At 50.9% G+C, this 25,655-nt stretch overlaps 1 protein-coding gene across 1 annotated transcript in view; it reads right to left on the bottom strand.

Annotated features, from left to right (window-relative positions):
- The window catches only part of ACTR3 (actin related protein 3), an 82,049-nt gene extending 62,052 nt beyond the window's left edge, over positions 1-19,997 (bottom strand). Inside the window, exon 1 of the mRNA XM_038747468.1 lies at positions 19,882-19,997. Coding sequence (XP_038603396.1) covers positions 19,882-19,925 — 44 coding nt within the window. The 5' untranslated portion in view covers positions 19,926-19,997. The remainder of the gene's footprint in view (positions 1-19,881) is intronic.
- Positions 19,998-25,655: the final 5,658 nt, after the last annotated feature.

The raw sequence follows: 25,655 nt of genomic DNA, 5'->3' as shown, positions 1-25,655 counted from the left end.
TAGGTACAAGTAAAATAAATAGAGTAATAAATACATAGAAACATATATACAGATATACAGGTGCTGTGGGGAAGGGAAAGGCGCGCGGGGGATGAGATGGCTTTGGGCAAGTCACTTCACTTCTCTGGGCCTCAGTTCCCTCATCTGGAAAATGGGGATGAAGACTGTGAGCCCCCCGTGGGACAACCTGATCACCTTGTATCCTCCCCAGCGCTTAGAACAGCGCTTTGCACATAGTAAGCGCTTAATAAATGCCCTCATTATTATTATTATGGACGCCACGGGCTGCCGGGACTGTCTCTGCTGGTTGGCCGGCGGGGCTCGTTCTCGGAGCCGGAGACCATTCATTCATTCATTCATTCATTCATTCAATCGTATTTATTGAGCGCTTACTGTGTGCAGAGCACTGGACTAAGCGCTTGGAAGAGAAGCAGCGTGGCTCAGTGGAAAGAGCCCGGGCTTTGGAGTCAGAGGTTGTGGGTTCAAATCCCGGCTCCGCCAATTGCCAGCTGTGTGACTTTGGGCAAGTCACTTCACTTCTCTGGGCCTCAGTTCCCTCATCTGGAAAATGGGGATGAAGACTATGAGCCCCTACCGTGGGACAACCTGATCACCTTGTAACCTCCACAGCGCTTAGTACAGTGCTTTGCACATAGTAAGCGCTTAATAAATGCCATCATTATTATTATTATTGTCGTTATTATTATTATTATTGTTACAAGTAAAGAAGCAGCGTGGCTCAGTGGAAAGAGCCCGGGCTTTGGAGTCAGAGGTCATGGGTTCAAACCCCGGCTTCACCAATTGTCAGCTGTGTGACTTTGGGCGAGTCACTTAATCAATCAATCAATCGTATTTATTGAGCGCTTACTATGTGCAGAGCACTGTACTAAGCGCTTGGGAAGTACAAATTGGCAACACATAGAGACGGTCCCTACCCAACAGTGGGCTCACAGTCTAAAAGGGGGAGACACTTAACTTCTCTGTGCCTCAGTTCCTTCATCTGTAAAATGAGGATTAAGACTGTGAGCCCCCCGTGGGGCAACCTGATCACCTTGGAACCTCCCCAGCGCTTAGAACAGTGCTTTGCACATAGTAAGTGCTTAACAAATACCAAAATTATTATTATTATTATTCCCTGGGCCTCAGTTCCCTCATCTGTAAAATGAGGATGAAGACTGTGAGCCCCCCGTGGGACAACCTGATCACCCTGCAACCTCCCCAGCGCTTAGTACAGTGCTTTGCACATAGTAAGCGCTTAATAAATGCCATCATTATTATTGCAAGTTGGCAACGGTCCCTACCCAACAACGGGCTCACGGTCTAGAAGCTTAGAAAGACTTCTGCGAGGCCGACAAGAAATAAAATAATATAAAATAAAATCCCAGGCCTTAAGATCGGAGGGCGGGAGGCTGGCCCGGTTCGGGGAGGGGAGACGATGAGAAGCTGCGTGGCTCAGCGCCTACAGCCCGGGCTTGGGAGCCACAGGTCATGGGTTCGAATCCCGCCTCCGCCACTTGTCAGCTGGGTGACCTTGGGCGAGTCGCTTCACTTCTCTAGGCCTCAGTGACCTCATCTGGAAAATGGGGATGAAGATGGTGAGCCCCGCGGGGGACCACCTGATCACCTTGTAAAAAAAAAACAATCGCATTTATTGAGCGCTTACTGTGTGCAGAGCACTGTACTAAGCGCTTGGGAAGTACGAGTTGGCAACATCTGGAGACGGTCCCTACCAAACTTACTATGTGCAAAGCACTGCTCTAAGCGCTGGGGGAGATACAAGGTTAACAGGTTGCCCCAAGTCGGGGTCACAGTCTTCACCCCCATTTGACGGATGAGGGAACTGAGGCTCAGAGAATAATAATAATGATAATAACAATAATGATGGCATTTATTAACCACTTACTATGTGCCAAGCACTGTTCTAAGCGCTGGGGGAGATACAAGGTGATCAGGTTGCCCCACGTGGGGCTCATAGGCTTCATCCCCACTTGACGGATGAGGGAACTGAGGCCCAGAGAATAATAATAATAATAATAATAATAATAATGGCATTTATAAAGCGCTTACTATGTGCAAAGCACTGTTCCAAGCACCGGGGAAGATACAAGGTGAACAGGTTGCCCCACATGGGGGTCACAGCCTTCATCCCCATTTGATAGATGAGGGAACTGAGGCCCAGAGAATAATAATAATAATAATAGTAATAATGGTATTTATAAAGTGCTTACTATGTGCAAAGCACTGTTCTAAGCACTGGGGAAGATACAAGGTGAACAGGTTGCCCCACGCGGGGCTCACAGGCTTCATCCCCATTTGATGGATGAGGGAACTGAGGCCCAGAGAATAATAATAATAATAATAATAATAATAATAATAATAATAATAATAATAATGATGGTATTTATAAAGCGCTTACTATGTGCAAAGCACTGTTCTAAGCACTGGGGAAGATACAAGGTGAACAGGTTGCCCCACATGCGGGTCACAGCCTTCACCCCCATTTGACGGATGAGGGAACTGAGGCCCAGAGAATAATACTAATGATGGTATTTATAAAGCACTTACTATGTGCAAAGCACTGTTCTAAGCGCTGGGGGAGATACAAGGTGAACAGGTTGCCCCACGTGGGGCTCCCAGTCTTCACCCCCATTTTCCAGATGAGGGAACTGAGGCCCAGAGAAGTGAAGCGACTCGCCCCAAGTCACCAAGCTGACGAGCGGCGGGGCCGGGATTCGAACCCACGACCTCTGACTCCCAAGCCCGGGCTCTTTCCACGGAGCCACGCTGCTTACCCAATACCACGGCGGGGGGGAGAAAGGACAAATCACAATAACAATAATAATAATAATAATAATAATAATGGCATTCGTTAAGCGCTTACTATGTGCAAAGCACTGTTCTAAGCGCTGGAGAGCACCAGACATCTTTGACGCTGCGAAAATCGTCACGGTTCAGAAACACCACCTGCCCTAAATCCCTAAATGGGTCGTGCTGCATTTACACTGAGGCGAAAGAAACCTCCCGGCCTCTAAATCACCTCAATTAATTCCCCTGGATCGCCCAGCCGAGCTCGGAAGGGAGAAAATTAGCACAGCGCTTGGCGTTCATTCATTCATTCAATAAAATAAATAAATATAATAAATATGTACAGATAAGATGATAATTATTTATAACAATAATAATAATTCTGGTTTTCGTTAAGCGCTTACTACGTAGGGGGAGAGAGGCGGGGCGGCGTGGGGTCGGAAGGGAGAGGAAAGCCAAGAGGGAGAGGCCCAAACAGCAGACTTTGACCAGGGTGTGTCCAGTACAGTGCCCTTCCCTTGGCCGAACCCCGCCCTCCGTCCTGCTGCGAGAGGATCCTGGTTAGGGAGGGGAAGGGGAGGCTCCCTGGTAGTAGTAATAATAATAATGATAATAATAATAATAATAATGATAATAATAATAATAATAAATAAATCAATCGTATTTATTGAGCGCTTACTGGAGGAGGGCCTTGAGGAAGTTGTAGAGTGATGGGGAACTCTTGTTCATTTATTCATTCATTCATTCAATTGTATTTATTGAGCACTGATTGCATGCAGAGCACTGTACTAAGCGCTTGGGAAGTCCAAGTTGGCAACACATAGAGACGGTCCCTACCCAACAGTGGGCTCCCAGTCTAAAAGATAATAACAATAATAATGATGGCACCTGTTGCGCACTTATTACGCGTGGCTCAGTGGACAGAGCCCGGGCTTTGGAGTCAGAGGTCATGGGTTCAAATCCCGGCTCCGCCAGTTGTCGGCTGGGTGACTTTGGGCAAGTCACTCAACTTCTCTGGGCCTCAGTTCCCTCATCTGTAAAATGGGGATGAAGACTGTGAGCCCCCCCCGCTCCGTGGGACAACCTGAGCGCCTACTGTGTGCGGAGCACTGGACTAAGAGCCTGGAAATAGACAATAAAAAGACCCCATCCCTGCCCACGAGGAGCTGATAGTCTAGAGGGGGAGACGGGCACGGTGAGAAATGAATAAATGAGGGAGGGGGACCTAAGCGGGGTGGAAAGGAAGAAATAATAATCATGACGATGGTGGGGTGGGGAGGAAGAAACAATAATAATAATAATAATAATGGCATTTGTTAAGCGCTTACTATGTGCAGAGCACTGTTCTAAGCGCTGGGGAGGTTACAAGGTGATCAGGTTGTCCCACGGGGGGCTCACAGTCTTCATCCCCATTGTACAGATGAGGGAACTGAGGCACAGAGAAGTTGAGTGACTTGCCCACTTTTCGACTTTAGTCTTTAGGCCAGCCTGATTAGTGCCGGCGCTTAGTACAGGGCCGGGCACGTAGTAAGCGCTTCGGAAGTACCGTAAAAATACAGTACAGTGCTCTGCACACAGTAAGCGCTCAATAAGCGCTTAGAACAGTGCTTTGCACATAGTAAGCGCTCAATAAGCGCTAGAACAGTGCTTTGCACATAGTAAGCGCTTCATAAATGCCATCATTATTATTATTATTAATAAATACGATTGATTCTATTTATGTTGTTAATGATGTGCATTTAGCTTTAATTCTTTTTAACTTAATTCCCCCTCTAGACCGTGAGCCCACTGCTGGGTAGGGACCGTCTCTATATGCTGCCAACTTGGACTTCCCAAGCGCTTAGTACACTGCTCTGCACACAGTAAGCGCTCAATAAATACGACTGATTGATTGATTGCCCGAAGAAAGGGGGCGAGTCGGGGCGACGCAGGAGGGAGTGGGAGAGGAGGACCTCCTTCCCCTCCCCACAGCACCTGTATATATGTATATATGTTTGTATGTATTTATTACTCTATTTGTACATACTTATTCTATTTATTTTATTTTGTTAATATGTTTTGTTTTGTCGTCCATCTCCCCCTTCTAGACTGCGATCCCGCTGTCGGGTGGGGACCGTCTCTAGATGTTGCCAACTTGGACTTCCCAAGCGCTTAGTCCAGTGCTCTGCACACAGTGAGCGCTCAATGAATACGACTGAATGAATGAATGAAAGGAGGGCGCAGTCAGGGAAGGCCTCCTGGAGGAGATGGGGCTTCAATAAGGCTTTGAAGGGGGGGAGAGTCATTGTCTGAGGGATTTGAGGAGGGAGGGCAGTCCGGGGGTCGGCGGTGAGATAGAGGAGACGGAGGGGCACGGAGGAGGTTGGCATGAGAGGAGCGGAGCGCGCGGGCCGGGCCGGAGGAGGACAGCGCCCAGGGGACGGAGGACGGGGCGACCTCATGGACGCCTTGAAATAATAATAATAATAATAATAATAATAATGGCATTTATTAAGCACTTACTATGTGCAAAGCACTGTTCTAAGCGCTGGGGAGGTTACAAGGTGATCAGGTTGTCCCACGGGGGGCTCACAGTCTTCATCCCCATTTTACAGATGAGGGAACTGAGGCCCACAGAAGTGGAAGTGACTTGCCCAAAGTCACACAGCCGACAATTGGCGGAGCCGGGATTTGAACCCCTGGCCTCTGACTCCAAAGCCCGGGCTCTTTCCACTGAGCCACGCTGCCCACGGTTCCCTCCCTCCCCAATCAGTCATTTCTCCCGCTCCCCTGACAAAGACCATTTGACTCCAGACTCCCTTGTTAATCCTTCCTCCTTGAGAGGGCCAGGCTCACCCCAATGCCCGTCAATCACTCCTCCCCTGGCTCCTCAGATGCCCAGTCTCACCCCCATGCCAGTAAATCATTCTTCCCCTGGTTCCTGAGATGCTCAGGCTCACCCCCACGCCCTTCAATCACTCCTCCCCTGGCTCCGGAGATGCCCAGGCTCGCCCCAGTGCCCATCAATCACTCCTCCCCTGGCTCCTGAGATGCCCAGGCTCACCCCAATGCCCGTCAATCACTCCTCCCCTGGCTCCTGAGATGCCCAGGCTCGCCCCGATGCCCGTCAATCATTCCTCCCCTGGCTCCTGAGATGCCCAGACTCGCCCCAATGCCCATCAACCATTCCTCCCCTGGCTCCTCAGATGCCCAGGCTCACCCCGATGCCCGTCAATCACTCCTCCCCTGGCTCCTGAGATGCCCAGGCTCGCCCCGATGCCCGTCAATCATTCCTCCCCTGGCTCCTGAGATGCCCAGACTCGCCCCAATGCCCGTCAACCATTCCTCCCCTGGCTCCTCAGATGCCCAGGCTCACCCCGATGCCCGTCAATCACTCCTCCCCTGGCTCTTGAGATGCCCAGGCTTACCCCGATGCCCGTCAATCACTCCTCCCCTGGCTCCTCAGATGCCCAGGCTCGCCCCAATGCCCATCAATCATTCCTCCCCTGGCTCCTCAGATGCCCAGGCTCACCCCGATGCCCATCAATCACTCCTCCCCTGGCCCGAGATGCGCAGGCTCACCCCGATGCCCGTCAACCACTCCTCCCCTGGCTCCTGAGATGCCCAGGCTCACCCCCATACCCGTCAATCATTCCTCCCCTGGCTCCTGAGATGCCTAGGCTCACCTCAATCCCCATCAATCACTCCTCCCCCAGCCCCTGAGAGGCCCAGGTTCACCCCGATGCCCATCAATCACTCCTCCCCTGGCTTCTGAGATGCCCAGACTCACCCCGATGCCCATCAATCACTCCTCCCCTGGCCCGAGATGCCCAGGCTCGCCCCCAAGCCCGTCAATCATTCCTCCCCTAGCTCCTGAGATGCCCAGGCTAGGCTCGCCCCGATGCCCATCAATCACTCCTCCCCTGGCCTGAGATGCCCAGGCTCACCCCCATGCCAATCAATCATTCTTCCCCTGGTTCCTGAGATGCTCAGGCTCACCCCCACGTCCTTCAATCACTCCTCCCCTGGCTCACCCCGATGCCCAATCACTCCTCCCCTGGTCTCTGAGATGCCCAGGCTCACCCTGATGCCTGTCAATCACTCCTCCCCTGGCCCCTGAGATGCCCAGGCTCGCCCCAATGCCCGTCAATCACTCCTCCCCTGGCCCGAGATGCCCAGGCTCACCCCCATGTCTGTCAATCACTCCTCCCCTGGCTCCTGAGATACCCAGGCTCGCCCCAATGCCCATCAATCACTCCTCCGCTAACCCAAGATGCCCAGGCTCGCCCAGATGTCCGTCAATCACTCCTCCCCCTGGCTCCTCAGATGCCCAGGCTCGCCCCGATGCCCATCAATCATTCCTCCCCTGGCTCCTCAGATGCCCCCGCTCACCCCCATGCCCGTCAATCACTCCTCCCCTGGCCTGAGATGCCCAGGCTCGCCCCGATGCCCATCAATCACTCCTCCCCTCCCTCCCGCCAGGGACTCTATTTATTTTGATGCTAATGACACCCCTCTACTTGTTCTATTTTGCCATCTGTCTCCCCCACTTCTAGACTGCAAGCCCACTGTGGGCAGGGCTACCTCTACTGCTCAACTGCCCTTTCCAAGCGCTTAGTCCAGTGCTCTGCCCACAGGAAGCGCTCGATAAATACGACGGAGTGAGGACACCCCCCACCCCCAAACACCAATCCTTCCTCCCCTCCCTCCTGGCCAGGAGGCCCAGGCCCCGCTGCCCGGCCCTCCCCGGGTGCCCGCGGTGGGCAGGGCCCCTTCCGGGGGGCGAGGAGACGCTTCCTGCGCGGTGGAGCGACTCGTTGCTCAAGGGGCTGTGACCAAAAATAAAAAACCCACAGGAACTTCCTCCTTCACGCCGGGCGGGCTGAGAACCAGGCCGACTCATCGTCACGTCACCCCCCCGGAAGCTGGCACCCGGCTCCGTTACTAATTTCCCTCCCGCCCCGGGCTGCGTTTTTTACTTTTATTCATTCATTCATTCATTCAATCGCATTTATTGAGCACCCACTGCGTGCAGAGCACTGGACTAATCAATCAATCAATCGTATTTATTGAGCGCTTACTGCGTGCACGGCACTGGACTAAGCACTTGGGAAGTCCAAGTCGGCAACATATAGAGACGGTCCCTGCCCGACAACGGGCTCACCGTCTAGGAGACGGACGGCAGAACGCGTGGACGGGTGTCAAGTCGTCAGAACTTGCAGAATTCAATCAATCAATCCTATTTATTGAGCGCTTACTGTGTGCAGAGCACTGGACTAAGCGCTTGGGAAGTCCAAGTCGGCAACATCTAGAGACGGTCCCTGCCCGACAACGGGCTCACGGTCTAGGAGACGGACGGCAGAACGCGTGGACAGGTGTCAAGTCGTCAGAACTTGCAGAATTCAATCAATCAATCAATAGCATTTATTGAGCGCTTACTGTGCACAGACCACTGTACTAAGCGCTTGGGAAGTCCAAGTTGGCAACATAGAGAGACGGTCCCTACCCGACAGTGGGCTCACGGTCTAGAAGGGGAATTAAATTAAAAAGAATTAAAGCTAAATGCACATCATTAACAACATAAATAGAATCAATCGTATTTATTAATAAGAATAATAATGATGGCATTTATGAAGTGCTTACTATGTGCAAAGCACTGTTCTAAGCGCTTACTGAGCGCTTACTGTGTGCAGAGCACTGTACTGTATTTTTATGGTACTTCCGAAGCGCTTACTACGTGCTCGGCCCTGTACTAAGCGCCGGGTTAATCAGGTTGGCCGCAGTCCCTGTCCCACAGGGGGTTCCGGTCTCCATCCCCACGGAGCAGCGTGGCTCAGTGGAAAAGAGCCCGGGCTTTGGAGTCGGAGGTCGTGGGTTCGAATCCCGGCTCCGCCAACTGTCAGCTGCGCGACTTTGGGCAAGTCACTTCACTCAGTCGCATCTTTTAGACTGTGAGCCCACTGTTGGGTAGGGCCTGTCTTCATATGTTGCCAATCTGTACTTCCCAAATGCTTAGTACAGTGCTCTGCACACAGTAAGCGCTCAATAAATACGATTGATGATGATGATGATGATTTAGTGAGCGCTTACGGGGTGCAGAGCACTGTACGAAGCGCTTGGGAAGTACAAGTTGGCAACATATCTTCCTCCCTTCAAGGCCCTACTGAGAGCTCACCTCCTCCAGGAGGCCTTCCCACACTGAGCCCCCTCTTTCCTCTCCCCTTCCTCCCCCGCCCCCCCACCTTACCTCCTTCCCCTCCCCACAGCACCTGTATATATGGATATATGTTTGTACAGATTTATTACTCTATTTTATTTGCACATATTCCATTGCTTTTATTTTGTTAATACGTTTTGTTTTGTTCTCTGTCTCCCCTTTCTAGACCGTGAGCCCGCTGTTGGGTAGGGACCGTCTCTAGATGTTGCCAACTTGTACTTTCCAAGCGCTTAGTACAGTGCTCTGCACACCGTAAGCGCTCAATAAACACGACTGAATAAATGACTGAATGATGATGTGTATATAGCTATAATTATCTATTTTGAAATGGGGATTAAGACTGTGAGCCCCCCGTGGGACAACCTGATCACCTTGTATCCCTCCAGTGCTTAGAACAGTGCTTTGCACATAGTAAGCGCTTAACAAATACCATTATTATTATTATTATTATTATTACTATTACTGGCGCCTGTCTACATGTTTTGTTTTGCTGTCTGTCTCCCCCTTCCAGACCGTAAGCCGGTTGTTGGGTAGGGACCGCCTCTATACGTTGCCAACTTGGACTTCCCAAGCGCTTAGTACAGTGCTCTGCACATCGTAAGCGCTCAATAAACACGACTGAATGAATGACTGAATGAATAATGATGTGTATATAGCTATAATTATCTATTTCGAAATGGGGATGAAGACTGTGAGCCCCCCGTGGGCCAACCTGATCACCTTGTACCCCTCCAGCGCTTAGAACAGTGCTTTGCACATAGTAAGCGCTTAACAAATACCATCATCATCATTATTATTATTATTCCCTTCCCCACAGCACCTGTATATATGTATATATATTTGTACGTATTTATTACTCTATTTATTTTACTTATACATATTTATTCTATTTATTTTATTTTGTTAGTATGTTTGGTTTTGTTCTCTGTATCCCCCTTCTAGACTGTGAGCCCACTGTTGGGTAGGGACCGTCTCTATATGTTGCCAACTTGGACTTCCCAAGCGCTTAGTCCAGTGCTCTGCACACAGTCAGCGCTCAACAAATACGATTGAATGAATGAATGATTATTGACGCCTGTCTACTTGTTTTGTTTTGCTATCTGTCTCCCCCTTCCATCATCATCATGCTTCCAGACCGTAAGCCGGTTGTTGGGTAGGGACCGTCTCTATCTGTCGCCAAATTGGACTTCCCAAGCGTTTAGTCCAGTGCTCTGCACACAGTAAGCGCTCAATAAATACGACTGAATGAATGAATGACTGTCGCAGGCCCGCCGCCCGAAACCGCGAGCGGAGCGAGGTCGCCCACGCTTCTCGCCAGGTTCCTGCCGAACCAACTGATCAGGAAACCCCACTGTCGGGTAGGGGCCGTCTCTATATGTTGCCAACTTGGACTTCCCAAGCGCTTAGTACAGTGCTCTGCACACAGTAAGCGCTCAATAAATACGACTGAATGAATGAAACCAACTTGGGGGGGGAGAGAAATGGTGCGGCTGCCTTTTCCAGCCCCCGGTCCTGCCTGCTGGCGATTTGTGCTTTCCAATGTGCTCTGCACATTCATTCATTTCATTCAATCCTATTTATTGAGCGCTGACTGTGTGCAGAGCACTGTACTAAGCGCTTGGAAAGGACATGTTGGCAACATCTAGAGACGGTCCCTACCCGACAACGGGCTCGCGGTCTAGAAGGGGGAGACGGACGACAGGACAAAACACGCAGATGGGTGTCAATGCTCTCAGAATAAACAGAATTAAAGCTATGTGCTAATTAAACTGATATGCTAAGTAACGCTCAATAAATACGATGGAATCCATTCCATCCTATTTTCGATTCACTCATTCATTCAATCGTATTTATTGAGCGCTTCCTGTGTGCAGAGCACTGGACTAAGCGCTTGGGAAGTACAAGTTGGCAACATATACAGACGGTCCCTACCCACAGTCTAGAAGGGGGAGGCAGACAACAAATCAACACATATTAACCAAATAAAATAAATAGAATAGTGAATATGTACAAGTGAAATTAACAGAGTAATAAATCTGTAGAAACATCTATACAGGGGCTGTGGGGAGGGGAAGGACTTGCCACTAAAGCCACGCTGCTAGCGATCGACAGGGGTGGGATTCATTCCATCGTATTTATTGAGCGCTTACTGTGTGCAGAGCGCTGTACTAAACATATTAACAAAATTAAATAAAGAGAATAAATACGTATAAATGAAATAAATAGAGCAATAAATACATATATACATAGTCAATCGTATGGGATGAATGAATGAATGAATGAGTGAATGAATGAGTATTTATTGAGCGCTTACTGTGTGCAGAGCGCTGTACTAAACATATTAACAAAATTAAATAAAGAGAATAAATACATATAAATGAAATAGAGCAATAAATACATATATACATAGTCAATCGTATGGGATGAATGAATGAATGAATGAATGAATGTGGGGCATCCAGTGAGGACACATGAATGAATGAATGAATGAATGAACGAATGAGGGGCGTCCAGCGAGGACACCCAACTCCCAAACTGGCCCCCTTGGAGCCGTTTTCGCTCGGGGGCCCCGGTGATTTGCTTGTCTCCACCCCAGCGCTTAGCACAGTGCCTGGCACATAGTAACCGCCTCGCAGATACCATCCTTAATATTAACGATCGTTAAGATGGAGGCAAGAAGCCACAGAGGGCAACTCTGCTACAGGGCGCTCAGTACAGTGAAGCAGCGTGGCTCAGTGGCAGGAGCCCGGGCTTGGGAGTCGGAGGTCGGGGGTTCTAATCCCGGCTCCGCCACTTAATAATAATAATGATAATAATAATAATAATAATAACAATAATAATAATAATAATAATAATGGCATTTATTAAGCGCTTACTATGTGAAAAGCACAGTTCTAAGTGCTGTGGAGGTCACAAGGTGATCAGGTTGTCCCCCGGGGGGCTCCCAGTCTTCATCCCCATTTTCCAGATGAGGGAACCGAGGCCCAGAGAAGTGAAGTGACTTGCCCAAAGTCCCCCAGCTGACAAGTGGCGGAGCCGGGATTTGAACCCACGACCTCTGACTCCCAAGCCCGGGCTCTTTCCACTGAGCCACGCTGCTTCCCCAAAGTGACCGCCTCGCAAATACCAACCTTAAGATTAATTATCGTTAAGATGGAGGCAGAAGCCACAGAGGGCAACTCTGCTACAGGGCGCTCAGTACAGTGAAGCAGCGTGGCTCAGTGGCAGGAGCCCGGGCTTGGGAGTCGGAGGTCGTGGGTTCTAATCCCGGCTCTGCCACTTCATAATAATAACAATGATAATGGCATTTATAAAGCGCTTAATATGTGCAAAGCACTGTTCTAAGCGCTGGGGAGGTCACAAGGTGATCAGGTTGTCCCACGGGGGGCTCACAGTCTTCATCCCCATTTTCCAGATGAGGGAACTGAGGCCCAGAGAAGCGAAGGCCCTGCTGAGAGCTCACCTCCTCCAGGAGGCCTTCCCAGACTGAGCCCCTCCCTTCCTCTCCCCCTCGTCCCCCCTCCATCCCCCCCATCTTACCTCCTTCCCTTCCCCACAGCACCTGTATAGATGTAGATATGTTTGTACAGATTTTTTACTCTATTTATTTATTTCTTTATTTTACTTGTACATATCTATTCTATTTATTTTATTTTGTTAGTATGTTTGGTTTTGTTCTCTGTCTTCCCCTTTTAGAGTGTGAGCCCACTGTTGGGTAGGGACCGTCTCTAGATGTTGCCAACATGTCCTTCCCAAGCGCTTAGTACAGTGCTCTGCACATAGTAAGCGCTCAATAAATACGATTGATGATGATGATGATGAAGTGACTTGCCCAAAGTCACCCAGCTGACAAGTGGCGGGGCCGGGATTTGAACCCATTTGAAGCGCTTAGTACAGTGCTAAGCGCTTAGTACCGTGCTCTGCACACAGTAAGCGCTCAATAAATACGATTGAATGAATGAACCGATGACCTCTGACTCCAAAGCCCGGGCTCTTTCCACTGAGCCACGCTGCTTGTCAGCTGGGTGACTCTGGGCAAGTCACTTCACTTCTCTGGGCCTCAGTTCCCTCATCTGCAAAATGGGGGTGAAGACTGTGAGCCCCACGGGGGACAACCTGATCACCTTGTATCTCCCCCAGTGCTTAGAACACTGCTTGGCACATAGTAAGCGCTTAAGAAATACCATCATTATCATTATTATTATTATTATTATTATTATTACAGTGCTCTGCTCACACTAAATGCTGAATAACAATAATTATGCTGTTTTTGAAGTGCTTACTTCATTCATTCATTCATTCAATCATATTTATTGAGCGCTTACTATGTGCAGAGCACTGTACTAATCAATCAATCGTATTTATTGAGCGCTTACTATGTGCAGAGCGCTGTACTAAGCAATCAATCGTATTTATTGAGCGCTTACTGTGTGCAGAACACTGTACTAAGCGCTTGGGAAGTACAAGTTGGCAACATATAGAGACGGTCCCTACCCAACAGCGGGCTTACTACGCGCCAAGCACTGTTCTAAGCGCTGGGCAGATACAAGGTGATCAGGTTGTCCCCTGTGGGGCTCCCAGTCTTCATCCCCATTTTCCAGATGAGGGAACTGAGGCCCAGAGAAACGAAGTGACTTGCTCAAGGTCACACAATCAATCAATCCGTCGTATTTATTGAGCGCTTACTGTGTGCAGAGCATAAGCATAAGCATACAGAGCATAAGCGCTTAGTACAGTGCTCTGCACATAGTAAGTGCTCAATAAATACGACTGATTGATTGATACAGCGGACAAATGCTTAGAACAGTGCTTTGCACATAGTAAGCACTTAACAAATGCCATTTTTTTAGAGGCGGGATTAGAACCCGGGTCCTTTTGACTCCTAGGCCCGCCGCGACGGAGGGGCGGGATCCAGGGGAGGGTGAGGGACGGGAACGGAAACAAACTCTGTAACGGGTTCGAGGCCCGGGGGGAAGTTTGGAAAATACCTAAACCGTGGCCTGCCTTCTCTTCGTCATTCGAAAAACAGAACCTAAAAAGCCACACCACCAGACCACTTGAGAAACACAACGCTCGAAACGACGATAATAATGATAATAATGGCATTCGTTAAGTGCTTACTATAATAATGATAATGTTGGTATTTGTTAAGCGCTTACTATGTGCGAAGCACTGTTCTAAGCGCTGGGGTAGGTGCAAGGTGATCAGGTTGCCCCACGAGGGGCTCACAGTCTTCATCCCCATTTCCCAGATGAGGGAACTGAGGCCCAGAGAAGTGAAGTCTGCGAGCCCACTGTCTCTATATGTTGCCCACTTGTACCTCCCAAGCGCTTAGTACAGTGCTCTGCACATAGTAAGCGCTCAATAAATACCATTGATGATGATGATGATGATGAAGTGACTTGCCCAACGTCACCCAGCTGACAAGTGGCGGAGCCCGGATTTGAACCCACGACCTCTGACTCCGAAGCCCGGGCTCTTTCCACTGAGCCATTCATTCACTCATTCAATCACATTTATTGAGCGCTTACTGTGTGCAGTGCACTGTACTAAGCGCTTGGGAAGTCCAAGCTGGCAAAATAGAGAGACGGTCCCTACCCAACAGCGGGCTCACAGTCTAGGAGGGGGAGACGGACAACAAAACATATTAACAGAATAGAAAGAATAAATACGTGCAAGTAAAATAGAGTAATAAATACGTACATTCATTCATTCAATCGTATTTACAGAGCGCTTACTGTGTGCAGAGCACTGTACTAAGCGCTTGGGAAGTCCAAGCTGGCAACATAGAGAGACGGTCCCTACCCAACAGCGGGCTCACAGTCTAGGAGGGGGAGACGGACAACAAAACATATTAACAGAATAAAATAGATAGAATAAATACGTGCAAGTAAAATAGAGTAATAAGTACATACATTCATTCATTCAATCGTATTTATTGAGCGCTTGTGTAGTCTTTTAATAGTCATACGTTTATGATTATTTATTTTACTTGTACCTATCTATTCTATTTACTTTCTTTTGTTAGTATGTTTGGTTTTGTTCTCTCTCTCCCCCTTTTAGACTGTGAGCCCACTGTTGGGTAGGGACTGTGTCTATATGCTGCCAATTTGTACTTCCCAAGCGCTCAGTACAGTGCTCTGCACACAGTAAGCGCTCAATAAATACGATTGATGATGATGATGATATGTGCAAAGCACTGTTCTAAGCGCTGGGGGGGGGGGGAATACGAGGTGATCGGGTTGTCCCCCGTGGGGCTCCCGGTCTTCACCCCCATTTTCCAGATGAGGGAACTGAGGCCCGGAGAAGTGACTTTCCCAAGGTCACACAGCTAAGCGGCGGAGCCGGGATTTGAACCCAGGACTTCCGACTCCCAAGCCCGGGCTCTATCCCCAACAAGGCGCAAACGGGGAGTCCAAGACAGCGCCAAACCCCAAATCCACACACTCTCATTCCACTGGATTTTGTCTACCCACAGTAGAGGAGCCCAAAATAGTCCTATTATCTTATTTTTTTTTATTGTCTTTTTTCTTTTATTATCTTTTTCAACAGTATTTGTTAAGTGCGTCCTATGGGCGCGATGCTATGCTAAGGCCGGGGGTGAATACAAGGTCATTTTAGACTGTGAGCCCACTGTTGGGTAGGGACTGTCTCTATATGTTGCCAATTTGTACTTCCCAAGCGCTCAGTACAGTGCTCTGCACACAGTAAGCGCTCAATAAATACGATTGATGATGATGATGATATGTGCAAAGCACTGTTCTAAGCGCTGGGGGGGGGGGGGAAATACGAGGTGATCGGGTTGTCCCACGTGGGGCTCCCGGTCTTCACCCCCATTTTCCAGATGAGGGAACTGAGGCCCGGAGAAGTGACTTGTCCAAGGTCACACAGCTAAGCGGCGGAGCCGGGATTTGAACCCAGGACTTCCGACTCCCAAGCCCGGGCTCTATCCCCAACAAGGCGCAAACGGGGAGTCCAAGACAGCGCCAAACCCCAAATCCACACACTCTTATTCCACTGGATTTTGTCTACCCACAGTAGAGGAGCCCAAAATAGTCCTATTATCTTATTTTTTTATTGTCTTTTTTCTTTTATTATTTTTTTCAACGGTATTTGTTAAGTGCGTCCTATGGGCGCGATGCTATGCTAAGGCCGGGGGTGGCTACAAGGTCATTTTAGACTGTGAGCCCACTGTTGGGTAGGGACTGTCTCTATACGTTGCCAATTTGTACTTCCCAAGCGCTTAGTACAGTGCTCTGCACATAGTAAGCGCTCAATAAATACGATTGATGATGATGATGATCAGGTTGGACCCAGCCCGCGTCCCACGGGGAATCTGTTCGGCGCTTACTATGTGCCGAGCACTGTACGGAGCGCCGGGGTCGCGACAACGCAGTGCTCTGCACACAGTAAGAGCTCAATAATAATCATCATCATAAGGATAATAATGAATAATAACATATTATTATAAATAATAAGTAAGTAAATAAAATTATTTATATTTATAGCTATAAATAAATAAATAAATAATAATGATAATAATAATAATAAGCATTTAAGTGCTTACTAGGTGCAAAGCACTGTCCTAAGCGCTGGGGAGGTTACAAGGTGATCAGGTTGTCCCCCGCGGGGGGCTCACGGTCGCCATCCCCATTTTGCAGATGAGGTCACTGAGGCCCAGAGAATAATAATGATAATAATGGCATTCATTAAGCACTTACTATATGCGAAGCACTGTTCTAAGTGCTGGGGAGGCCACAAGGTGATCCAGTGACTTGCCCAAAGTCACAGGTCACTTGCCCAAACATGATCAGAGAAGTGACTTGCCCAATCAATCCATCGCGTGGCTCAGTGGAAAGAGCCCAGGCTTTGGAGTCAGAGGTCATGGGTTCAAATGCTGACTCCGCCACATGCGTGCTGTGTGATCTTGGGCAAGTCACTTCACTTCTCTGGGCCTCAGTGACCTCATCTGTAAAATGGGGATGAAGACTGTGAGCCACCCCCGTGGGACCACCTGATCACCCTGTATCCTCCCCAGTGCTTAGAGCAGTGCTTTGCACATAGTAAGCGCTTAACAAATGCCAATTATTATCCTTTTAGACTGTGAGCCCACTGCTGGGTAGGGACTGTCTCTATATGTTGCCAACTTGTACTTCCCAAGCACTTAGTACAGTGCTCTGCACACAGTAAGCGCTCAATAAATACGATTGATTGATTGCCCAAAGTCACACAGCAGACAAGTGGCGGAGCCGTGATTTGAACCCACGACCTCTGACTCCAAAGCCCGGGCTCTTTCCACTGAGCCACGCTGCTTCTGGATGGTTTTTGTTAAATGCTGAGCCCGTCTTCTACACCGTGAGCCCGTTGTCGGGTAGGGACCGTCTCTGCATGTGGCCGACTTGGACTTCCCAAGCGCTTAGTACAGTGCTCTGCACGCAGTAAGCGCTCAATAAATACGACTGAATGGATAAATGGGTTGTTTTCTCGGCAGGTCTCGGGTGGGGGAGAGCCGGGTGGGCAGCAGCGACAGGAGAAGGTCGGGACGCGGGGCCTCAGAAGGGGATGGGCAGGAAGGGGCCCGCCGCCCGACTCACCGCGGGGAGGAAGTGCCCGCCGCGTGGGTTTCTGCTGAGGACAGTCATCAATCGTATTTATTGAGCGCTTACTATGTGCACAGCACTGTACTAAGCGCAGTCCCCCCTGCCCGTCCCCTGAATTAAATAATAATAATAATAATTGGCATCTGTTAGGCGCTTACTATGTGCAAAGCACTGTTCTAAGCGCTGGGGAGGATACAGGGTGATCAGGTTGTCCCACGGGGGGCTCACAGTCTTCATCCCCATTTTCCAGATGAGGTCACTGAGGCCCAGAGAAGTGAAGTGACTTGCCCAAGGTCACACAGCAGACATGTGGCGGAGTCGGGACTTGAACCCATGACCTCTGACTCTAAAGCCCGGGCTCTTTCCACTGAGCCACGCTGACCGCCCCCCAACTCAGCATCCGGCCGGCTGTGAAGATGAAAATGTGCCACGGTGGGGGGGAGGCCGGACATTGCTGCGGGCCAAAGGGGGCCGGGGGCGGGGGGACGGGGAGAAGAATGGGGGTGCGGGGGACGGACGGGGAGGATGAGGAGGGTACCGGGGGTGGGGGAAGAGATGGGAGTGGGGGGGATGGGGAACAGAAGGGGGTGGGAGGGATGGGGAAGAGATGGGGATGAGGGGATGGGGAAGAGATGGAGACGGGGGGATGGGGAAGAGATGGGGGTGGGAGGGATGGGGAAGGGAGGGATGGGGAAGAGAAGGGAGTGGGGGGATGGGGAAGAGAAGGGAGTGGGGGATGGGGAAGAAAAGGGGGTGGGAGGGATGGGGAAGAGATGGGGGGGTGGGGAAGGGATGGGGACGGGGGATGGGGAAGTGAAGGGGGTGGGAGGGATGGGGAAGAGATGGGGATGGGGGGGATGGGGAAGAGATGGGGATGGGGAAGAGATGGGGATGGGGGGATGGGGAAGGGAGGGATGGGGAAGAGAAGGGAGTGGGAGGGATGGGGAAGAGATGGGGACGGGGGAAGGGGAAGAGATGGGAGGGGGGGTGGGGAAGAGAAGGGAGTGGGGGATGGGGAAGCGATGGGGATGGAAGGGGTGGGGAAGAGAAGGAAGTGGGAGGGATGGGGAAGAGATGGGAGAGGGGGATGGGGAAGAGATGGGGTGGGAGGAATGGGGAAGAGATGGGGACAGGGGGATGGGGAAGAGATGGGGGTGGGGAAGAATAAAGTAGTAATAATAATAATAATAATGATGGCATTTCAGCACTTACTATGTGCAAAGCACCGTTCTAAGCACTGGGGGGGGACAGATGGTGATGAGGTTGTCCCCCAGGGGGCTCACAGTCTTCATCCCCATTTGAAAGATGAGGGAACTGAGGCTCAGAGAAGTTGAGTGACTTGCCCAAGGTCGCACAGCAGACATGTGGCAGAGCCGGGATTCGAACCCATGACCGAGAGGTGGTGGTGAGGGAGAATGGGTGCGGGGGGGGGTGTGTGTGAGGAGGGCTGTGTGGGTGTATGTGTATGGGGGGGGGGGGGTCTTCTCCAGGCATACCAAGCCTTCAGTTCCCCATCCCGTCCCAGCAGCCCTTGCGCCTCCTGCCCCCGTCCCAGAATCCCCCGCGCCTCCTGCCCCAACTGCTCTGTCCCAGCAGCCTCTGCTCCCCCTGTCCCAGCATCCCCCGCGCCCCCTGCCCTGCCCGTCCTGCCCCTGTCCCGGCAGCCTTTGCGCCCCCTGCCCTGCCCGTCCTGCCCCTGTCCCGGCAGCCTTTGCGCCCGCTGCCCCTGCCTTGGCCGTCCTGCCCCCGTCCCAGAATCCCCCGCTCCCCCTGCCCGTCCTGCCCCTGTCCCGGCAGCCCCTGCGCCCCCTGCGGGCTGCCCCTGTCTCAGCAGCCCTTGCGCCTCCTGCCCCTGTCCCAGAATCCCCAGCGGCTCCTGCCCCAGCTGCCACGTCCCAGCAGCCTCTGCTCCTCCTGCCCCAGCATCCCCCGCGCCCCCTGCCCTGCCCGTCCTGCCCCTGTCCCGGCAACCTTTGCGGTCCCTGCCCCCGTCCTCCCGGCAGCCCCCGCGCCTCCTGCCCCTTCCCTGCCCGTCCTGCCCTGACCATCCTGGCCGTCCTGCCCCTGTCCCGGCAGCCTTTGCGCCTCCTGCCCCTGCCCTGCCCTAACCATCCTGCCCCTGTCCCGGCAGCCCCCGCGCCCCCTGCCCCGGCCGTCCTGCCCCTGTCCCGGCAGCCCCCGCGCCCCCTGCCCCTGGCCGTCCTGCCCCTGTCCCGGCAGCCCCCGCGCCCCCTGCCCCTGTCCCGGCAGCCTCTGCGCCCGCTGCCCCCGGCCCCTTACCCGGTGCCACAGTCCACCACACAGGCCGGGAGCCGCCCCGCCATGTCCGCGCCCGGGGACACCACCGGACAAACACACTTCCGCAGCACGCTCCGCCCGCCCGCCGCCCGGCACTCAGTCTGTCAGTCAGCCGGGCATCCGGGCCCGCCCTCCTCAAGATGGCCGCCCCGCCCCCCCGCCACCAACACCGCTCACACACTGAGCATGCGCGGCCGCGCTCCTCTCCCGCCCCCGGACCGCACCCCTCAGCACCGCCCGGGAAACCCAGCGACTGAGCATGCGCAAGGACACCGGGGCGCGCCCCTCGTCTTTCCGCTGTCACCCCCCCCCCAAAGCCCCCGCGGGGAAGCCTAGCGACTGAGCATGCGCGCCCCTCCCCTTTCCCCTGCCTCCACCCTCCCTAAAACCCCCGCCGGGAAGCCCAGCGACTGAGCATGCGCGGGCGCTTCCCTCTCCCGCCCCCGGACCGCACCCTTCAGCCCCGCCCGGGAAACCCAGCGACTGAGCATGCGCAAGGACACGAGGGCGCGCCCCTCCCCTTTCCCCTACCACCCCTTAAATCCCCGGCCGGGAAGCTCAAGGACTGAGCATGCGCGCCGCTCCCCTTTCCCCGGCCACCACCCTAAAGCCCGGCCGACTGAGCATGCGCGCCCCTCCCCTTTCCCCTGCCTCCAACCCCGCCGTAAAGCCTAGCGACTGAGCATGCGCGGGCGCTCTCCTCTCCCGCCCCCGGCCTCCATCCCTCAGCCCCGCCCGGGAAACCTAGCGACTGAGCATGCGCAAGGACACGGAGGGCGCGTCCCTCCCCCTGCCTCCACCCTCCAACCCCCTCCGGAAAGCCTAGCGACTGAGCATGCGCATGCGCGCACTTCCCCTGTCCCGTTTCCACCCGCCCGAAAGCCTAGTGACTGAGCATGCGCGGGCGCTCTCCTCTCCTGCCTCCAACGCCTCCGGGGAATCCCAGCGACTGAGCATGCGCAAGGACACGGGGGCGCGCTCCAGCCTCCACCCTAGTGCTTCCCCGCCGGAAAGCCTAGCGACTGAGCATGCGCGGGCCGACGTGCGGGCGCGCCCTTCCCCTTCCTCCACCCCACAACCCCGCCGCGTACGACGACCGACGGAGCATGCGCGGGCCTAGGATTTTTTTTTTTTTCCTTTTTCTTTTTTTAAGGGGGGTGGCGCGCGCTTCCCTCCTTCTTCCTTTCATTCATTCATTCAAGCGTACTTATTGAGCGCTTACTACGTGCACAGCACTGGACTAAGCGCTTGGAAAGTGCAAAGATAGAGACAATCCCTACCCAACACGGGCTCACAGTCTGGGGGGGGGGGGAGACAGACAACAAAACAACTAGATAGGGGTCAATACCATTAAAACCGACAAATAGAATTATTGATACTACGTCCCCGCCGAGCAGCCTAACGAGTGGGGCCACGAGGGGGCGCCCCTCTACCCGCCGGAAAGCCTAGCGACTGAGCATGCGCAAGACCCGGGGGGCGCGCCGTTCTTTCCCGGAAATCCTAGCGACTGAGCATGCGCAAGGCACGGGGACGCGCCCTTCTTTCCCGGAAATCCTAGCGACTGAGCATGCGCAAGACACGGGGCGCGATGAGTCTTCCGCTGACTGAGCATGCGCGGGGAGACCAGGGCGCAGCCCTTCCTCGCTAACTGAGCATGCGCGGGGAGACCAAAGCGCAGTCTTTCTTCCGCAAACTGAGCATGCGCAGAACGAAGGGACCGCGCCCCTCTCCTTCCCCGTCTTTGCCCCGAGCGAAATAGCAACTGAGCATGCGCGGGGTGCCCCCCCCTCGCGACCCCCCCACTCATTCATTCATTCATTTATTTATTCAATCGCATTTATTAATGCGATGAAATTTTACATCATTAATGCATATTAATTACATTTAATATAATTAATTGTGTTTAATTTTAATGATAATTAAATAATCATTTATTATTGAAATCATGATTAAACAATTTAAATGATTTGAAATATGTCCACGGTTAAATTTTTTAATTTAGTGATTTAAATAATGATCCAATCATTATTATTTAAATAATAATTAAATAGTTATTTTTATTTAATCAATGATTGTTATTTAAATAATAATTAAATGGCTCTGCCACATGTCTGCTGTGTGACCTTGGGCAAGTCACCTAACTTCTCGGAGCCTCAGTTACCTCATCTGTAAAATGGGGATTAAAACTGAGGCCCCATGTGGGACAACCTCATCGCCTTGTATCCCCCCAGCGCTTAGAACAGTGCTTTACACATAGTAAGCGCTTAACAAATGCCATTATTATCATTTATTTATTTAAATAATGATCATTATTTAAATGAGAATTAAATGATTGTTATCATTTAAATAATAAATAATGGTTATTATTCAAATAGTGATTATCATTTAAATGATGATTAAATGGTAGTTATCGTTTAAATAATGAATAATTGTTTTTATTCAAATAGTGATTATCATTTAAATGATAATTAAATGATAGTTATCGTTTAAATAATAAATAATGGCTATTATTCAAATAGTGATTATCATTTAAATGATAATTAAATGATAGTTATCGTTTAAATAATAAATAATGGTTATTATTCAAATAGTGATTATCATTTAAATGATAATTAAATGATAGTTATCGTTTAAATCATAAATAATGGTTATTATTCAAATAGTGATTATCATTTAAATGATAATTAAATGATAGTTATCGTTTAAATCATAAATAATGGTTATTATTCAAATAGTGATTATCATTTAAATGATAATTAAATGTTAGTTATCGTTTAAATGATAAATAATGGTTATTATTCAAATAGTGATTATCATTTAAATGATAATTAAATGATAGTTATCGTTTAAATAATAAATAATGGTTATTATTCAAATAGTGATTATCATTTAAATGATAATTAAATGTTAGTTATCGTTTAAATGATAAATAATGGTTATTATTCAAATAGTGATTATCATTTAAATGATAATTAAATGTTAGTTATCATTTAAATGATGAATAATGGTTATTATTCAAATAGTGATTATCATTTAAATGATAATTAAATGTTAGTTATCATTTAAATGATAAATAATGGTTATTATTCAAATAGTGATTATCATTTAAATTAAATGATAATCATCATTTAAATAATAATTAAATAATGATTATCTTTTCAATAATAATTAAATTGTTTTGTTTTCTGTCTCCCCCTTCTAGACTGTGAGCCCGCTGTTGGGTAGGGACCGTCTCTAGATGTTGCCAACTTGGACTTCCCAAGCGCTTAGTCCAGTGCTCTGCACACAGTAAGCGCTCAATAAATACGACTGAATGAATAAATAACGATTGATGATGATGATGAAAATCGTCACAGCTCGGGCATTGGAGTCAGAGGTCGTGGGTTCAAATTCCAGCTCCGCCAACTGTCAGCTGTGTGACTTTGGGCAAGTCACTTCACTTCTCTGCACCTCAGTGACCTCATCTGTTAAATGGGGATTAAGACTGTGAGCCCCCCCTCCGTGGGACAACCTGATCACCTTGTAACCTCCCCAGCGCTTAGAACAGTGCTTTGCACATAGTAAGCGCTTAACAAATGCCATTATTATTATTATTATTAATAAATGCCAGTATTATTATTCTTATCATCATGACCTCTTACTCCAAAGCCCTTGCTCTTTCCATTGAGCCACAATGCTTCTTTTTGAGGAAATCTGTTAATTGCTTACTACGGGTCAGACACCGTACTAAGCGTGGGTGTAGATACAAGCCAATCCGGTTGGATATGGTGCCTGTCCCATTTGGGGCTCACGGTCTTCATCCCCATTTTTCAGGTGAAGGAACCGAGGCCGGGAACGAAGCGACGTGCCCAAGGGAGCAGCCTGGCCTCGTGGGTAGAGACTGGGCCCGGGAGTCAGAAGGGCCCGGGTTCTAATTCCGGTTCATCCACTAGTCCGGTCTGTGGCCTTGGGTAAGTCGCTTCACTTCTCTGGGTCTCAGTTACCTCATCTGGAAAATGGGGATTGAGACTGTAAGCCCCAGGGGGGACACGGACTGTGTCCCCATCCCCTCTCTCCCTGCCCACCCTCTCTCTTCCTGCCCCCATCCCCTCTCTGGTTCTTCCTACCCCTGTCCCCTTTCTGTTTCTCCCTGTCCCCCTGTCCCCCTCTTTCTTCCTGCCCCCATCCCCTCTCTCTTTCTTCCTGCCCCCTCCCTCCTCTTTTTTCCTGCCCCCATCCCATCTCTCTTTCTTCCTGACCCCCATCCCCCATCCTTTTTCCTGCCCCATCCCATCTCTCTTCCTGCCCCATCCCCTCTCTCTTTCTTCCTGCTCCCCATGCCCTTTCTGTTTCTTCCTGCCCCCCATCCTCTCTGTTTCTTCCTGCCCCATCCCCTCTCTGTTTCTTCCTGCCCCCATCCCTTCTCTCTTTCTTCCTGCCCCATCCCTTCTCTCTTTCTTCCTGCCCCCACCCCTTCTCTCTTTCTTCCTGCCCCCATCCCTTCTCTCTTTCTTCCTGCCCCATCCCCTCTTTCTTTCTTCCTGCCCCCATCCCCTCTCTCTTTCTTCCTGCCCCATCCCCTGTCCTTCTTCCTGCTCCCCATCCTCTCTCTCTTTCTTCCTGTCACCCCCCCGCCCCCATCCCCTCTCTGTTTCTTCCTGCCCCCATCCCCTCTCTGTTTCTTCCTGCTCCTATCCCCTCTGTTTCTTCCTGCCCCTCTCTCTTACTTCCTGCCCCATCCCGCCTTTCTTCCTGCCCCCATCCTCTCTCTCTTTCTCCCTGTCACCCCCCCTCCCTGCCCCCATCCCCTCTGTTTCTTCCTGCCCCCATCCCCTCTCTCTCTCTTTCTTCCTGCCCCCTCCCATCTCTCTTCCTGCCTCCCCCATCCCCTCTGTTTCTTCCTGCTCCCCATCCCCTCTCTCTTTCTTCCTGCCCCCATCCCGTCTCTCTTTCTTCCTGCTCCTATCCCCTCTGTTTCTTCCTTCCCCCCAATCCCACATCTCTTTTTTCCTGCCCCCATCCCCTGTTTCTTCCTGCCCCCATCCCCTCTCTCTCTCTTTCTTCCTTCCCCCTCCCATCTCTCTTCCTGCCTCCCCCATCCCCTCTGTTTCTTCCTGCTCCCCATCCCCTCTCTCTTTCTTCCTGCCCCCATCCCGTCTCTCTTTCTTCCTGCTCCTATCCCCTCTGTTTCTTCCTTCCCCCAATCCCACATCTCTTTTTTCCTGCCCCCATCCCCTCTCTGTTTCTTCCTGCCCCCATCCCCTCTCTCTCTCTTTCTTCCTGCCCCCTCCCATCTCTCTTCCTGCCTGCCCTATCCCCTCTGTTTCTTCCTGCTCCCCATCCCCTCTCTCTTTCTTCCTGCCCCCATCCCTTCTCTCTTTCTTCCTGCTCCTATCCTCTCTGTTTCTTCCTGCCCCCAATCCCACATCTCTTTTTTCCTGCCCCATCCCCTCTCTGTTTCTTCCTGCCCCCCATCCCCTCTCTATTTCTTCCTGCCCCCATCCCCTCTCTGTTTCTTCCTGCCCCCATCCCCTCTGTTTCTTCCTGCCCCTCTCCCACTCTCTGTTTCTTCCTGCCCCCATCCCCTCTCTGTTTCTTCCTACCCCCATCCCCTCTCTGTTTCGTCCTGCCCCCCTCCCCCTCTCTAGACTGTGAGCCCGTTGTTGGGTAGGGCCCGTCTTTATATGTTGCCCTTTTGTACTTCCCAAGGGCTTAGTCCAGTGCTCTGCACACAGTAAGTGCTCAATAAATACGATTGAATGAATAGATGAATGAGT

Source organism: Tachyglossus aculeatus, chromosome 1 (assembly GCF_015852505.1).
Source record: "Tachyglossus aculeatus isolate mTacAcu1 chromosome 1, mTacAcu1.pri, whole genome shotgun sequence".
Taxonomy (NCBI): Eukaryota; Metazoa; Chordata; class Mammalia; order Monotremata; family Tachyglossidae; genus Tachyglossus; species Tachyglossus aculeatus.
The sequence above is the reverse complement of the archived record's forward strand: the minus strand, read 5'-3'. Positions and strand labels throughout refer to the sequence as shown.